Source organism: Hippoglossus hippoglossus, chromosome 21 (genome assembly GCF_009819705.1).
Source record: "Hippoglossus hippoglossus isolate fHipHip1 chromosome 21, fHipHip1.pri, whole genome shotgun sequence".
In the NCBI taxonomy this organism is placed as follows: Eukaryota; Metazoa; Chordata; class Actinopteri; order Pleuronectiformes; family Pleuronectidae; genus Hippoglossus; species Hippoglossus hippoglossus.
Window position 1 is genome coordinate 16,683,758 of NC_047171.1, and position 16,085 is coordinate 16,699,842.

Sequence of the window (16,085 nt, forward strand, 5' to 3'; positions counted from 1 at the left end):
CCACAGAAGGGGCCTTACTGCCTCAAAACCCACCAAACCCAAAACTCTGTGGCTGAGGGTCACACCCACATGTGTCTGGGGCTGAACTGCGTTTGTTTATTTTTGTTGCTGTGCATTAGATTTGTAGATTTTGTTAGAAGTGTTATTTACTTATTATTATTCCTGTGGTGACTTTGTCACGTAGGGTTTGTCAAGGATTCCGTTCATTCGGAAGAGAACACATACAGAACATACTTTGTGTGTCTTTGATTGCTGCTGCAGACACTAATGCTCACCTCAAATATGCTCGACAGTAGCAGGTTCTCATTTTTACATGAACCTCCTCCAGCTGCTTTGTTCATGAGTCAGTCGTGATGAATTATACAGGGGAAATGTCTCCACCCGCTCTCGCAGCCTGTTTTCATTGGCCCCACAGTTTTTCTTTCGCTAAAACTTTACACAAGTAGAAAAATGTGGAGGTGTTTGTGTTTGTGGGCCCAATTATGTGGTTCCCGAGCTGCAGTATTTATAACAGGAGATGGCACACGGAGAGTAACACGAGGAGATAATCCCAAACATGGCTGCAGCCAGTGGAAGTTTTTCAATGTTACCTATCAGAGAGTAAAGGCAAATGAACAGAGCAGAGAGAGAGAGAGAGAGAGAGAGAGAGAGAGAGAGAGAGAGAGAGAGAGAGAGAGAGAGAAAGTAGTTTCTATCAGCTGTCTTTGCCCCTGGTGTGTGTCCAACTGCCACTCCCTTAAACCCTGTCTGACAGGTGCTTCGCTCAGCTTCCCTATTCTCTGGTTCAGCAGCAGTGATGGGGGGGGGGGGGGGGGTCCTGCTGCTGCTGTGTGCTGCTTTTCACTGTTACACTTCTATTATTAGCTTTTCTTGGCAAAAGCCTTTTAAAGCAACAATCTGACATTTAATTTCCGTCATTAACTTGGATATCTGCAGCAACTTGAATAAACACTATGAAAGTGTGATTCTTCAAGTCGTTTTTTTGCAATAAATGTCAAATATTGTTTTATCTAGTTCCGGCTCCTCGAATGTGAATATTTACTGGTTTTCTTTTACTTCTATGATAATAGATAAAATGATAACAAAGACGTTTGGGGAAATTGTGATGGGATTTTTTCCGACTTTTTATGGACCTAAAGATTAATGGAGAAACTTGTTCATAAATTAGTTAGTAGTGAGTCTGATCAAATAATGTAAATCTGCCAATACGAGCCTTTCAGAGACAAATCGGTATCTTCATTTACTGCGTTATTTATGTTTCTATAATTATATTTCTTAGATTTTAAATATGTTCTTTATATTTAGATTTTAGATTTTAAAAAATATTTTCTTACATAAGTTATATATTTAGTTGTATTTGTGTCTTCTTTTTACTTATAATTACTTCTAATAAAGTTTATCCAATGATAAATTGGTATCTGAATTTTTTGTAATTCTTTTACTCCCTTACATCTGTATCGGGCCCCCAAAAATCCTTATTAGTCTGGCTCTAATATTAATCAGTAGAAAATAAGAAGCGGATTCAACTGTATTTCCACTGAAAAATACTTTCATTGATTTAGGATTGATTGGTTTTATTGAACTAAGCCTACATGAGGTACACTGAATGTCACACATTGATGTTTTGAGATAGTTGCTAACAGCTACGTGTGCTGAGAACACGACTCAATACATAAAAGCTTGTGTTATTTCAACAGCCATAAAAGATTATTGCATGTCAGCTCTGACCTTTGAGCTCTGCAGTCGTATTGGCCTTAACCACTTAATCTGCAGTGCATACTCCCTCTATTGCTTTGTGTTGTGAAACCTGCTCTCCGATAAAGAGGTTTATCAGCCACAAGAACGTTCAATATCAGATTTGTCGTGTAGCATGACGGACTGTTGTGATAAACATGGCGTCCCCCACATCACCCACGTGTCGTTCTCCATCCAGGACAACCACACTCACAGAGGTGTAACGCTGACCAGACTGAATCTGAATCATCATTGAAGGCTATGACTCACCGGCTGCATTGGACCAACTCTGTCCATTTCTAAAGACTGCTCAGGAAATGACGCATCTTAAAAAGGCTCAATTTAATTGTATCCACTTCCTTTAGACCCTAAAAATGCCTCTCAGCAGCCTAGACTCCAGGTCGGAGAAGGACCACGAATCCAAGGACACACTGGCTTGTCCCTAATGGCGTTAAATGTCAGCGGATTACTTTACACTTGACCTCTATGAATGTTTCAACAAGAGCCATTTGTCACAGAGCTAACTCTTAAATGGGACATCTGGCTCCACAGGCGGAAATTACAGCGCGTGGAACCGAGGATGCACGCGTCATTATCCTGCACTGTTACACATTATACTGTCACACTGTTGCTAAGGAGCTCTAATGCTTATTCCGCCTGTTTCAGTGTCTAAGCTACATGAAGCTCAGACTTGTCTCTCTCATACTTACTGTACATTGTAGTGGGTGTGGGAGGAGTTACAGCATCATATCAGGCAATAAAGGGTTTATATACTGTAGGTGTTGTTAAACTAGATGCCTTAGATGGTAAACTTTGAGCAGTGGTGGAAATTAATTAAATTCATTCAAGCTTCACCAAATTACACACACTCACAGATATCAGTCCTCTAAATGTGCCGGATTTGTTTCGTCGAGCATGAATTGTTCTCTGGGAAAACAGGGAAATGTTGAAAAAACGTTATGTCAAAGAAAGTGAAAAAAAGTCCCTGGATCTGTACGGTAATTCGGATCCACACCAAAATTTAATTGGTTTTCACCCGGACCCATACCACATCCTTCCACGAACCACGCACACACCACACAACGTGTAAAACATGTCATCTTATAAAATATGATTTTAAGCTTACAACCCATCAGCATATAAAGGAGGTAAAAAATAGGTCCACTGAAATCAGGTAAAACATGTCAATGTCGATAATAATAATAATGTTTTAAATAAAATTATGATACAGTGTGAAAAAGGTTCCTAGTGATGAATTATCACCCGAATCTGCAGCTTCACTTTGTGTTTATAGTGAGTTTCAGCTCATTGTAGCTGCCTAGCCCACAACTTCAATGGTCTGGTTCATTCTCTCACATACTGTTATTATTGGTGACTAACTGGTGAACACAGTGGAGCATTTATCAGCTGAAGGGCCAAATATTCCCCTGAGGAGTTGGTAGAACCCAAAAACAGAGCAAAAAAGAAAGGGAACTTTCCGTTCACATGATCCCGATGAGGAACACGACTCCAAAGGACTGATGATGTTTTTCTTCATAACTTCTGGATGTTCAAATAAGTTTGATAACTCATTCCCCATATCGGCTTAAAAAGGTGTTGATATGTCAATATTGTGTTCACAACAATGACACAAAATTATGTATTTAATATAAGAGTACATTTGAAGGCAGAACCTTTACTTGTAATCTAGTTTTACACTCTCATTTTACTCTTTTGTTTTTTTATTTGAAGTAAAGAATGTATGTACTCCCCTCTGTGACCTCCACTTACTGACAGAACAAATCCCCCGCAGAGACGGGTCCAAAGTCTCACTCGTCGTGATTTAGCAAATTATTGACATGGGGCTCGACTACTCTCCAAAAAAGAAACTGCCCAACAGAGGCATGTAGATCAAAAATGTCCTTCTCCTATGAGGAATGTCAGTGAACCTCTGTGCACAATAGAGAAAGAGGAGTGGTTATGTGAGGCGATTACATGATGTGGATTATGTAATCGCCTCCTTGGCTGCGGATCAAACCAAATGTTTGAACAACCTGAAGGAATGTGCCGTTTCTCATACAAATTTGGACGCACTACACAGCCTCTTATCAGAATTTATTCAACATCAAGAGATATTGCACCTTGTACATATTGTAGCGCTCTTGAATCAACGCAAAGAGGACGGGGCGAAGTGCCCCGTGTGTTGGCGTTCTGGGTGTGGCTCACTGAGCTGGCACTGCTCTGGTTCCACATTTTAATATGTGGCACCGCTGTCGCTTCTCATTGCAGTGTTTCGTAAACTCTGTACAGATTATTCAATGATGGTGCACGGCCAAATAAAGTTTCTACACCGCGGACCAGGCCACAGCTGTATAAATACAAAAACGGCCAATACAAGGGTTATAGTTGTGCTCTGTAGATGAGTTGGAGAAGGAAATGCCAGCCTCACCCTGTGTCCTGACTCACAGAGGCTGCAGTGTCTGTGACGAGTGTGACACAATGATGCCCGACACTGTCTCACCCGCAGCTGATCCCTCTGTTCAGAACACGTCTATTTTTGTAAGACTCATAAGAGCTTAGGTATTTTTATGATAATGCAAGAATAGATAAAAGGATTTTACATCTGCTGTTACTGCCCGCACGAGAGCAAGGGATCTTCATTGCTGAGGTAGGATTCAGATCGTAAACACAGGCTTAGATCTTTGTCTGCTGTTGCCGCGGTGTTTTTAGTGGAAATGCATGGACTCTGTCACATTATGTCATCTCGCTTCTTTCCTGTAGATTTATTTTCTTGCTGTAGATCTTATCATTTTTTGGGGCTCTGTGGCGGCAAAGGAAAGTGATTGACATGATAGAAAATCTCATTAACAAGTTGTTTGTCTAACATTTGAATGGTGGCTTTCGTTTCGTATCTTTCTCTTTGTCTCTGGTTTGCGTTGGCAGAACACGCAGTTTCACTGAAAAATCTAATATTTCAAGTTTGGCAAAAAGTGATGACAAGCCTGTTATGTTAGAAAAGCATACTTGTTATGATGTGTTTGTAACAGTATAAAAGTAATTTTGATCATTTTTCAAGAGCTTGTTGTCTGATATTTTCCACGTGTTTGACATTGTGCGGTTGATGGTTGTGTAGCAGCAGAAGTTGACCTCCAGATGTTGACTTGCACTTGTGTGTCTGTGGATCTTTTGGATTTCTACTGGAGGTCAGATGAAGAGTCACTGTCTGGAGATGGATTTGACGTCTCTCACCCTTTGACCTCTGCAAGAGTGTGAAGATATGAATGTCAGAGGTTGAGGATAAAGCCTGAGAAAAATGTCTTGTGGACGTCCCGTTCATTTGTCAAGCCGGAGGGTTTAACTGTCAGAACTCTGGATACCTACTGGACCACATTGTCTCAGGGCACCTCACTAAACGTCTGTTGCACATTTTTTGTTCTATCTATTTGACCTCATATTTCTTGTTAACTCAAGTGAACTGTGGTATTCACAAATGTCAGACGAGCATCTGCTCAGCATAGTTCAAACACTATTACTACTTCAGAGAAGTTATTCCTAACCTGTGCTCTCTGTAAAGAGCTTGTCTGGTGACGTTTTGTGCTCAGTCATATGAGTGCTCAGCTGATTCCAACAGACTACAGTAATGTCCCGAGGCCCTTAAGGCCTGAAAATAGCCCTTTTTATTTTCTCCTCTCTTAAGCTATTACCCCGAACCATAAATGAGCATTAAGAGAGATGTGGTGGTAGTTTTGGTACACTGCAGCTCAGCTTATTTTCTGGACCTGGCTGCCACTGCTATAATCTTAAAACGTCGTGACCGTGTTCCAAGCCACACAAGAGAGGGCATTTTTTCCTGCTGCTGCTTTTATTGGGTCCATAAATTTGTAATATGCCAAATTGGTAAACGCCCATTTCAGTTTTTCACCGCTGGGGAATAAGAATGTTGGAAACCCCTGGTGTGAGATGACGCATGCTGGTGGGAAAGTTGAGCTGCTTCCCATCCAGTTAAATGGTGTCGGTGGTGTAAGAAGTGCTCAGATCCTCAGAACCGACAGAGTAATGTAAAAATACTCTATTACAAGTAAAGGTTGTGCATTCAAAACAAACAGTGTCAACAAACAGCTAAAAACACTATTTTAATAAGAACATTGTAGCAAAAACACATTTTGATGGTGTAGAAGTATTCTCTTGTGGTGATGAACCTACAGAGAAGTATCCGTCCGCTCGGCTTTACAGAGATTTGCTGCATGGTTCACGCTCACTGTTCTCATATGCATCGAATCTGGTTGCAGTCGGCAGGTGTTTTCAGTGAAATAAAAAAGTCTGAAATATCACTGTGCACCACCAGCTCAGCACCAAACCACAGACAGATGCAGTTAGCAGCTAGCTGTTAAATACAGTGCAGTATTTATCATTTAGGGACCAAGAACACAGCTGAAAAAATACCTTTGTCAAAGGAATGATAGGGTTGCTAGGTAACATGTGTATTTGTATACTGCGTATGATGACAAGTTTACTACCAATAATGAAATATCAATGTTTGGTTAATAAATACCGTAAAATTGCCAAATAATCAGTTACTACAGGTTTAGTACCAAAGTACGAAAGTAAGAGAACCTAAAAAATGGCCCCTGTGAGTGTATTACATAATTACATTGTGTAACACTGATGCATCGACGCACATGCAGCATGTTAGTGACGTAGGATACTTCCAGTTGGGTCATGAGATAGAGCTGTGGGATGGAGAGGTGATAGCTGGGATTGGGAAGAAGAAAACAGAGTTGGGCTACATACATTTTATTTAATGGTTGATGGAATGTATGAATCATTTGAGCAGTTACTCATATAAATCAATCTGAGAAATGTTCGCCCCTAAACTCATATTTATTATGTTTTATATTAAGTTAACTCATTTTAACTCGGGCTCAAAATCTCAGAAATCAGTTTAAGATTAAAATTGCGTGTTTTATTATGAATCCTTGCTTGTTTCCTTCACCTAAAGCAACTGACTTGAACCCATTTGATTGACAGGCAGTCATTTCGGGCGCACCTACATGCATCACGCTCTCAGCAGGAGTTCCGCCGGCTCCGCCTGAGGGGACTGGCCTGTAAGAAATCAAGTGTTCATGGGCAGAACTATCCATTACCACATGAGAGCAGGAAGGATGTGAAGCAGACTATATATCCTCCTCACTGTCACTGCTGTGGAGACTTTATGTGCTGTAGCTGTTTATCACTGTTTATAGGCCTCGTTAAATAGACACTACAGTCAACCTAGGTGACAGGTTCTCAGTGTGCACACAGCAGAAAGGTAATATCAGGCCCGCAGGTTGAGACTGGGGCCGTTGTTTGGTTTCGCAGGAGCAAGAGCGAACAGACGTGTTCCTGGGAAAGTGATTTGCTGACTGTCACACCCCAGAAATATGACTGAAAGTCTGTGTGACCCTGCGTCGCTGCTTAAAGCTCTGGTTCTCCAACAGTGGAGCCTTGTTTGGTTTTCAAATGTCGTATTTTCAGTCATTACTTTTATCATCTGTTTGGGCTCTTTTTATGACCCTAAACTTGAAAGACTAAAAGTTCCTGCAATTGCTTGATTTAGCGATAAGTAGAAAAATACGCACACAGATGTCGTTCAATCCTACCTTTTTTATTTTTTTTACAGAAAAGTGTAGTTGTTATTGACCTCTGCTTTTGTTTCTGCTGTGTGAGAGTGAGTGAAGGGCTGACAGTCGTCTGGATTGTGCTTTCACTTTCCAGCTCTTTCATTGCCTCTAACACACAGACCCCCCCCCCCCCTTTTTATTGTCATTTCCTCTCATACACATACACCTCTCTTTTCTGCTCTGTCTCTCGCAGGCATCAAGAGACCAACCGGAGGCTGAAAAATGTGAGTGAGCAAATATCAACCATGTCTTCTGTTTGTCTCTTTTCCAGATGTTTGAATTGTGGACCTGTTTGAATCCTTAAACATCATTTATCTCCAGAGACCGTCGTATTCAGGCATCATTAGAGAACAGTTTATTTGTCCCTACCGCATTTTGTGCCTCTGTAATGATCTAATTCATCACATGTACAATCATGCACTTACATTAACATTTAGATGTCCAACACAGAACTTTCAGTGAACCATCAAAATATTGGTTACTCTATTGCACACACTTTTTCTAAATAGGTACAATTTTTGTAAGCGGTTTAATAAAACAAAGATTTTCCTGTGTCACACTAAGAGATCACATGGACGCCTTGCACAACGTGCACGCTATATCCAAAGGGTAATGTGATGAAATTAGACAACCAGAATTCCAACCAGGCTCAATATGTCAAAAGACAGACAGAAAACTTGTAAAAGTAAATAACTGATCTGTGTTATTTACATTACTCCCTGAGTTTGTCATATGAGTTTATGGAAGTAAACAGACGAGCTTCTCCTGCACTCAATACCAGATCAGGTGCCTGGGAAAGTAACTACAATGTGTTTGTGTCCCCAAAACAAATTAAGAAAAAAACTTTTTTTTTTAAAAAAAGACTAAAACATTTGATCTGTTTTCATCTTGGTGAAATGTCTTCTTCCTTCATTTAGTTTGGTTTTAAGGTCTTTCCTGTAAGTTTGCAGTTGTAAGGACAGAGACATGACATAAGGATGAGGAGGTTGATTTAACACAGCTCGTATTCTCTGAGATATTTTTCCCATCAGGTGATATTAGTCATAGATTGTACTTCAAGTATCATTTGCAAGTGACGTCATTGCAGGAAATAGGGTTGGACAATTCAATTATATCAAGATAAACATTTTCATGTCAGTAGATATCGATAATTATCACGATAAATGTCACTTTATTATTTCATATTTGCTCCTGAGTAACGGTCGTAGTTTTAAACTCTTGCGATAATTATTAATGTTGTTTATTTGCTCAGCCCGAGCAGGAAACACTGCGTCTGTCATCACAGCCTCATCGCTGCAACAATAATCATTTATTTTGAACTTGCATGGCATAAACCCAAAGAGCTGACTTGTCAGTCTGAATGGTTTCATGTGTGATGGGGGACCAGCATAATTGATGTAGGGCATTACATGTCCCCGTCCGACCGAATAATACACACACAAATGGCAGCAGAGCAGAGTTTTCTGGATGAGCCTGGAAACAAGAGGGTGCTGTGACCCCAGCTCATAACAATCACCTGCTTTTGCACCGCACAGAACATTCACCAGTGAGGGTATGAAGGTATCACTATGATCTGATTGTGTCCGATAAGAACTGGATTTCCCTTACATGTCTGATTTCCTCTCTCCAGGTGTTGATCACCATTTTCTGGCTCGGCAGAAGAGCTCAGTGCGACAGAGTCTACAATGGACCTCACCTGAACTTCAAGGCATTCGAGGGATTATTGGGCACAGCACTGTACAAGGTAAACTCACTGTGCACTTTGAGCTGGCTTATCCCTGCTGTCATGAAACAAAAGCTTAATTTTCCTCCTTGAAACCAGGAATAGCATGAATGAAATCCTCTTTTACAACCACTGCACAGTACATTTATGTATCCTCCCTGGTATGTGGACTATGCTGCGGAGGAATGAGCGTGATAGGCCGAGGTGGCCGCTGATCGCTGGCCTCGAAGGAAACCAAAGCTAGGTTAAGTCACAAATGACCTGATCCCTCGACTCAGCTATTCTAATCTTGTTTACAGCGCAGTGCACAGTTCATGCGAAAAGTTACCACGTTTATTTCCCCGAGGAAGCACGTTTCCTCACCCTCCCCAGCTCATGCCAGTGTTGAATTTGACACTTTGCTTTCTCATAGATTTATCGGCGGGTGGCGTGCGAGGCCCCCGTAATTCAACTCACTACAGGGGTTTTTCAGTTACTGTACGCCTTGTACATTTAGCCGTGGTAATCCGAGTTCAGTGGCACGGGCTCAGGCTGGGTTTAGTTTGTGGATTTGTATTGTCTGGGAGGCTTCGGTGGATTAAAGATCTGAAAATCATTTTCTTTTAATGTGGTTGACAAGTTTTTGCTTGTTTATAGCCGCGCTGGGTAAGTGTTTATGGCGTTTGTGTGCAATGACATTCTTCTCATGCAGTAAACACAGTCATCAAGGGTGCATGGATCATGGCTCTGGTTGTTGAATAGAAAACAATGAGGTTATTCTATTTAAATCGCAGCATGCTTTTTCCCGGTATAGACCGTATGGAAATATATATTTACAGTAGCTGAGTCTGCAAGAATGAGAAGAGGAGACAGCTCAGACTTCACACTCTACCTGGGAGAGCTCCCATGCACACAACACACCGCAGAGCTAAATATTGTAATTGGCATGCTATTATCTGACTGTCTGCTTGTGTGTGTGTGAAAGGCTCTGCAGGAGTCGTCCAGTCAGAAAGGCAGCAACGTCAGAGACAGTGGTTTTGGAGATAGCTGGTACTCTGAGCGAGAGGAGCTCTACCAACTGAGAGAAGGAGGAGGAGGAGGCAGCGGCGGCAGCGGACACAGGAGAGACGACTCCCTGGACAGTTTGGACTCTTTGGGATCCCGACCTCACAGCATCTCCTCCGACACCACCCTTAAAGGCAGCAGCGAGGGTAAGGAGATGTATTGTCATTTGCATTCACAAACAAACAGGAGCACATATATAGACAGTCTCGTGCAAAACTGAAGAACTTCTTCTACTTTTTCCCCTATTAAACTTGTATTTATGGCATTTAAGAAGACGCAGCATAATTTTTGCCTCAGTACATTCTCAGCAAAGAGGTCTGCCTTTTTCTCAAATTGTATTTGTGCATCAATATTTATGATCCAGTTCATCTGTCTTGAACTTCAAATATTTGAACAGGGTAGATATGCTCCACCAGAGCCAGCGTGTTGACTCCCATTTATGAAAACAAATGCATATCGCCCTCTAGTGGTGCGCTTTTGACAGGGAATATTTTCAGTGAAAATTCACCCAGGTTAGGCAGGAGATGGATATCAACACTGAGGCCTGTCTGGTTTCATGACAGATTTATAGTTCCCTGTAAGAGAGTGAAGTTCTCGTCAGTGATCCCAGAGCAGTCTGACCTCCCCTTCGTAAAGAGAGAGCAGTGAGACATTCCACAGTCGTCCACACCAGCTTGTAAATGAGGAGGCCTCCGCTCCCCACCCTGCACCCCTCTGTTACTCCTTCAAAGTCATGCCAGAACACACAGCACACTCCCCTCACTCTTTCCTCTGTTCTCACCTCGTTTGTCCTCTTCGCTATACCTCCTCACCTCCAACAGACATCTGCCTTCTCCTTCTCTGCCTCGCAATCATAACCTGTCTTCTTCCCCATGTTTGTCCCTCGCTCCTGCGTCCTCTTCCATGCTCCAGGTTGTTGCAGTGACACCGAGGCCGACTCCGTCTTCAGGATGGCTGAGAACAAGGATGGCCTCAGTTACCGGCGGTCAGTCGTCATCACGCCCAAGACCACCACCCAGTTCAACCAGTTTCTGCCCAGTAAGGACAAAACTTCGGGTTACGTGCCCGCTCCTCTGAGGAAGAAACGGGCAGAGCGCCACGAGGACAACAGGCGTAGCTGGGCCAGCCCCATATACACGGAGCATGACGGCACACTCACCAGGTACAACACACACGACAGTAAAGTGTTTGAAGGTGCCGTTTATAATCTTTAACTTTGTTTCCCTCTTAAAAGCATCGTAACAGCAAGTGATGGGTTCAATTTTACGTCGTGGCTGTTTTTGTCTCCGTCTTCCTGTCACTCTCGGTGTTTGTGCTGTCTCCAAATGGTCAATGGTGTTGTTTTTCATTTTGCTCTGGCGCGAAACGGCGCTTTCCTCCGACTGCTTTGGAAAAAGTCAAGCGCCCCAGAGTTCCTCGCCCGACGCTCAGCTACAGTGGGCGTACGAGTACGAGAGCGGCAGTGAGTCAGACGTAGACCGGCCGGACCCGGATCTGGTTCTGGACGATCTGGCCAGCAGACGCTTCCATAGCCCCTCCCCAGCTCCCCCCACCAACTTCGCCGTGCCCATCAGTCCCCAGGCAGGAGGGAGGGCAGCTGAAGGTGGGAGGGGCTCCTCGCCCAAGGTCACTATGGCTCCCACTGTGGCCGCTCAACAGAATGTGGCCTGCCTCAGGTCAGAGAACACGAAGCTGCGGTGTGACTTTGATTTGCCTGCGTGATGACATCATTGCTTCTCTCACCCTCAGTTTGCATGGTTAACTGTAACCATGAGTGGTTGGTCGTAGTGTGCCGCATCTAACAGCTCTGAAGTCTTCGGTTTGTTGGTTTCCGTTTGACTTGTGTTGAGTTTTAGCCGCAGCACGTCCTCATTTGCTCCTTCTGCATTCTACCAGCTTGGAGGAGGGATTTGAGTTGGCAACATATTTCCTCAAATCATCTTTTGGCTCCTTCACAGTTTGGTTTTTGAGCTTGCGTTGGTTTGCTATTTCTTGCGTCATCTCATTTGAAGTGCTCGTGGAATGTGCTCCTCTCTGCGTGACTTTTCGTGCAGTGAACACAATTTTGACACGTGTCGGTTGGCCTTCTCCCTCGAGCAGCGGTGGCGGCATCGACGGCGGGGAAACGCCGCCACCCCACCACAGCTCCGTGAGGGTGGACCACCGCCGAGCCGTTAGGACTGACAGCGTGTTCGGGGAAATTTACGACGACTCTGAGGATGACGACGATGATGTGGGCTATGCCGACCCCGTCCAAGATGATCTCTACACCCGCAAGATGGGTGTCAAACCGGAGCCTTTGGGTAACGTGTCTTATGACAAGTTCTTACCCAAGTTCTGGACGCCTGAGGAAGACGTTCACATACAGAAGATCAAACTGGGCTCTCAGACGAGGCCCTGGTATAAGAAGATGCAAGGCTTCAGGTGTGTGAGGGCATTGAAACACAGCTCATACTGCACATGCACACGTAGGCTTATAACTTCACGGAAATAATTTATTTTCTGCTTCTTGCATTACCTTTTCCGACTTGACACACTTAATTCTTACTTGCCATCCTTACTTGCATGCCAGTTTCACCTGTACACTGTCCGATTGAAAATGTGGTCTGCTCAATCAATTCTTATTTTTCTTTCTCCTTCCCTGCTATTGCCTCCTCTCTTTCTCCCTGTTCTCTACCTCTGTCCCCTTCTCCTTCGTCAACCCTGCTGTAGCCCTAAGAAGACGATTTCTTCGTCAGACGATTCGGACTGTGACACCAGTCCTCGGCTCTCCTCCGCCCCCTCTCCCTGCGGCCCCTCTCCCTCTCACTCCCACACACACAAGGCCTCGGCTCACACCGCCCTCGTTGTGGGGAAAAGGTCGATACAGCTGCACGATTGTGACAATGAAGGAATGTTTTAGAGCATTCAGATTTAATTTGAGTAATATAAGCGGCTGCATTTCTGATGAGCTGCTTCCTAATATACTAATGATATAATACACAGAAGAGCTACTGCAGTTTCCCTAACATGCATCATTAAATAGACGGCCTCTTCGCAGTATCATATCTTAATTACTGCCTATTCTAGTGAAGATTTAAAGCAATTATATTCAGATTCATATTTCATAGCAGTGTGATTGTAAAATCCTGATTTGGTCAATATCTTTTGAATCAAATACCACCACCTTTTGCTGCTTATTGTATATTTTCCTCCTTTTCTTGCTCTTTCATCCAGTTCACATGCATGCACTCATCACCTCTCTGTCCTTTTTTCCTCCTGCCCGCCCTGCAGTTCTCACATCCAACCACACACTCCCCCACAGCTCCCCGAGACACAGCCCCCTCTGTTACAGCCTCCCCCTCTGGTGTTCCCCCCAGTGGACCCCACCTCAGGTCCCTGGCTGGTCAAATGCGAGAGGTGGCCTCTCCTGGGGCGCCACGACCCCAGGGAGCCGCCAGACCCTTTTGATTATGAGGGCATGTTCCCCGACCTGGAGAACGATGACATGTTTGCCAGGCGGACCCTGGCCTTCCAGTCCAACACGGACCTGGCCATGATGAAGTCTCAGCTGCCCCACAAACGCCGACTCTACACATCTGAGCCGCAACTCAATATCATCACCCAGCAACTCGGCCGCGGCGGCACAGAGGAGAGCGACTTCCCTGACATCGAGCAGGACGATGTGGTGTATCGTAAGGAGAAAACCCAGCAGACTCAGCGACCACTCTCGGGAGCCCCTGACAACTACGCCCCCATGCCCATCCCGGAGCCGTGGGCTCTGCCTCCCGACCTCAAAGCCAAGCTCCTCTGCCCGCCGTGCCCTCTGACCCAGAAAGCGGCAACAAATAAAGAGGATCAGGTTGAGATGGAGCCGCGTCCTAAAACGGATGACATGCTGATTCGTAAACTCGGAGCTTGTTTTGATCAGAATCAATCAGCCAATCAGATGACTCCCTCAGTGCCTTCTTCCTGTAGCGAAGGTGACCTGCAGAGGTGGCAGGCTATCAGGGAAGCCAGCCGGCTGAGATATAAGAAGAGGCTCTTGGTGGAGAGGCTAGCTGCTCTGAAGCTGTAGAAACATGTCGATGCAATTGTAGCTTCTCTTTACTTTGTAGGTTTTGTCTTCCATTTTTTTTCCTTTTCAGTCTTTATATATTCTGTCTGATGCTGAGTTGTTCTGGACAGCATGTTTTTAAGGCCTTCGCTGTTAGAGATGAGAGTTGTACCAGATTAAACTCTCGTATCTGAAAACTACTATGCAATGTTTGCATTCACTGGATCAGTTTTGTGTGTTTCAACAGAAAATGCAGCAAAGGACATGTGGTGAAATTCACTACAGTAGTAACCCTGAAATACTACATGGTTTTTCTGCACAGTGAATATATGGTATATTGTAAGTGCAAGTTTTGGATGTCCAGGTTGCACTTTAAACCCACAACTGTTGTGTATTTTGAAGTGTGATTTATGAGCAAAACAGCATAAACTCATTCAAGTTGTTTGATTCATGATGAGTTTTTGTGAAGAGACTCAAATTCTACATTTTATTTTTTGGTTGCTTTTCCCATCGGACCGAGTTTGCCTGTGATTCAAAAAAATAAAGAAGAGAAGAGAATTGATGAAGTTGTGATGCGTTGCATTGAACTGGCCATTTGTTGAACTTTTATAACTTCCACAGAAACGTGGATCTGACCAAAGTACAGAGTTGTTTTCCTCCACACAGGGAACTTCACACTGACATGTAAGGCTGAAAGTGCAGCAGCATGAGCGTGTGGAGGAGCCTCGAGTAATATCCAGACATAACCTCCCAAAGACTGACTTTCAGCGGCGCAGTTAAACGTAGCCTTGTCCTTGGAGTCGACACAAAAACCTATAGAAATTCCCCACGGCTTTGAACGAAGGTGCAACTTGCGGACTCCATAGTAACCCGGACACAAATCTGCGCTGCAGTGTTTGCACACGCACAGACACACACAAGCATTCACAAAGCAACCATTTAACCCCAGTCCCGCCCATCTGGATTTACTTCACATCCATGTGTAAAAAACCACAGTTCCAGTGACATCATGTTGGAGTCTCCAGAAAGGAAGCATTGTTTCTGGGGGGGAAAGATACGTGTCCACGCACCTCTCCAGTCAAATGTCAGGGAACGGAAAAGTGATACTGCACAGTAAGAATACTACTGTATTACTCAAGTAAAAGTACCACATTCACTTTTCTTAAGTAAAAGTAAGTATCTGCTTTTAAATATGCTTAAAGTATTAAAGGCAAAAGTACTTGCCATGTGTAGCCTATTCTCAAATTCAACAATAAACTACATCATTACTGCTGAGTCATGGCGGTGGCCTTTCTGTATACATGTTATTTCTTTGAAATATATAAATATCATGAACATAAGCACTGTTTTTTTTTTTAAATGTAGTGGAGTAGAATGTATACGATATTTTCTATATATCTAGTAGAGTAAAAGTGGAAAGGACCTGCAAATCAATCTATAAAGTAAAGGAGATACATGAATAATATATTAAAATATAGTTAAATACTTAAGTTCTGTAATGAAGTAGATATACTTAGTTACATCCCACCATTGGTTATACACACATTTAAATGTATATATATTCTTCCGAGTTTTGGGCTGGGTTTACATACCTTTCAATGCAACTTTATTTACACAGCACATCATCTCAAGGCATTTTACAGAGTTAGGTTAGGACACTAGCTCCCAGTGCTAGCAAGCACCTGCTGACAGTGGGTAAGGAAAAACTTCCTATTAACAGACAAAGCTGGACCCATGGTGGCCGGCTGAGCTGTGTCGACTGGTCGTGTTGACAGGAGACAAATGAGGGAGAGAGAGAGAGAACAGGAATAGATGTTTATTGTACAATGATATTCAATCACTATCAGACTGGAGGATGAGCAGGTTTGCTTTCAACCAGTCCTTTCTCCAACCACTGAGTCCAAGGCCA

The 16,085-nt window shown here is 43.5% G+C and overlaps 2 protein-coding genes across 27 annotated transcripts in view; both read left to right on the forward strand.

The window, feature by feature from the left end:
- lmo7a (LIM domain 7a) overlaps positions 1-16,085 on the forward strand; it is a 49,258-nt gene that overhangs the window by 14,975 nt on the left and 18,198 nt on the right. For 25 of the 26 annotated variants that reach the window (XM_034574849.1, XM_034574864.1, XM_034574872.1 and 22 more), the window contains 4 exons: positions 7,567-7,597; positions 9,004-9,117; positions 10,061-10,286; positions 11,053-11,302. In XM_034574849.1, the coding sequence (XP_034430740.1) occupies positions 7,567-7,597; positions 9,004-9,117; positions 10,061-10,286; positions 11,053-11,302 (621 nt within the window). The remainder of the gene's footprint in view (positions 1-7,566; positions 7,598-9,003; positions 9,118-10,060; positions 10,287-11,052; positions 11,303-16,085) is intronic. The other variant, XM_034574876.1, reaches the window with a different exon arrangement.
- On the forward strand, positions 12,579-14,738 carry LOC117755246 (LIM domain only protein 7-like). The gene is made up of 2 exons (XM_034574882.1): positions 12,579-12,999; positions 13,414-14,738. The coding sequence occupies exons 1-2, from the start codon at positions 12,740-12,742 to the stop codon at positions 14,195-14,197; spliced, it is 1,044 nt and encodes a 347-aa protein (XP_034430773.1). The 5' UTR covers positions 12,579-12,739; the 3' UTR covers positions 14,198-14,738.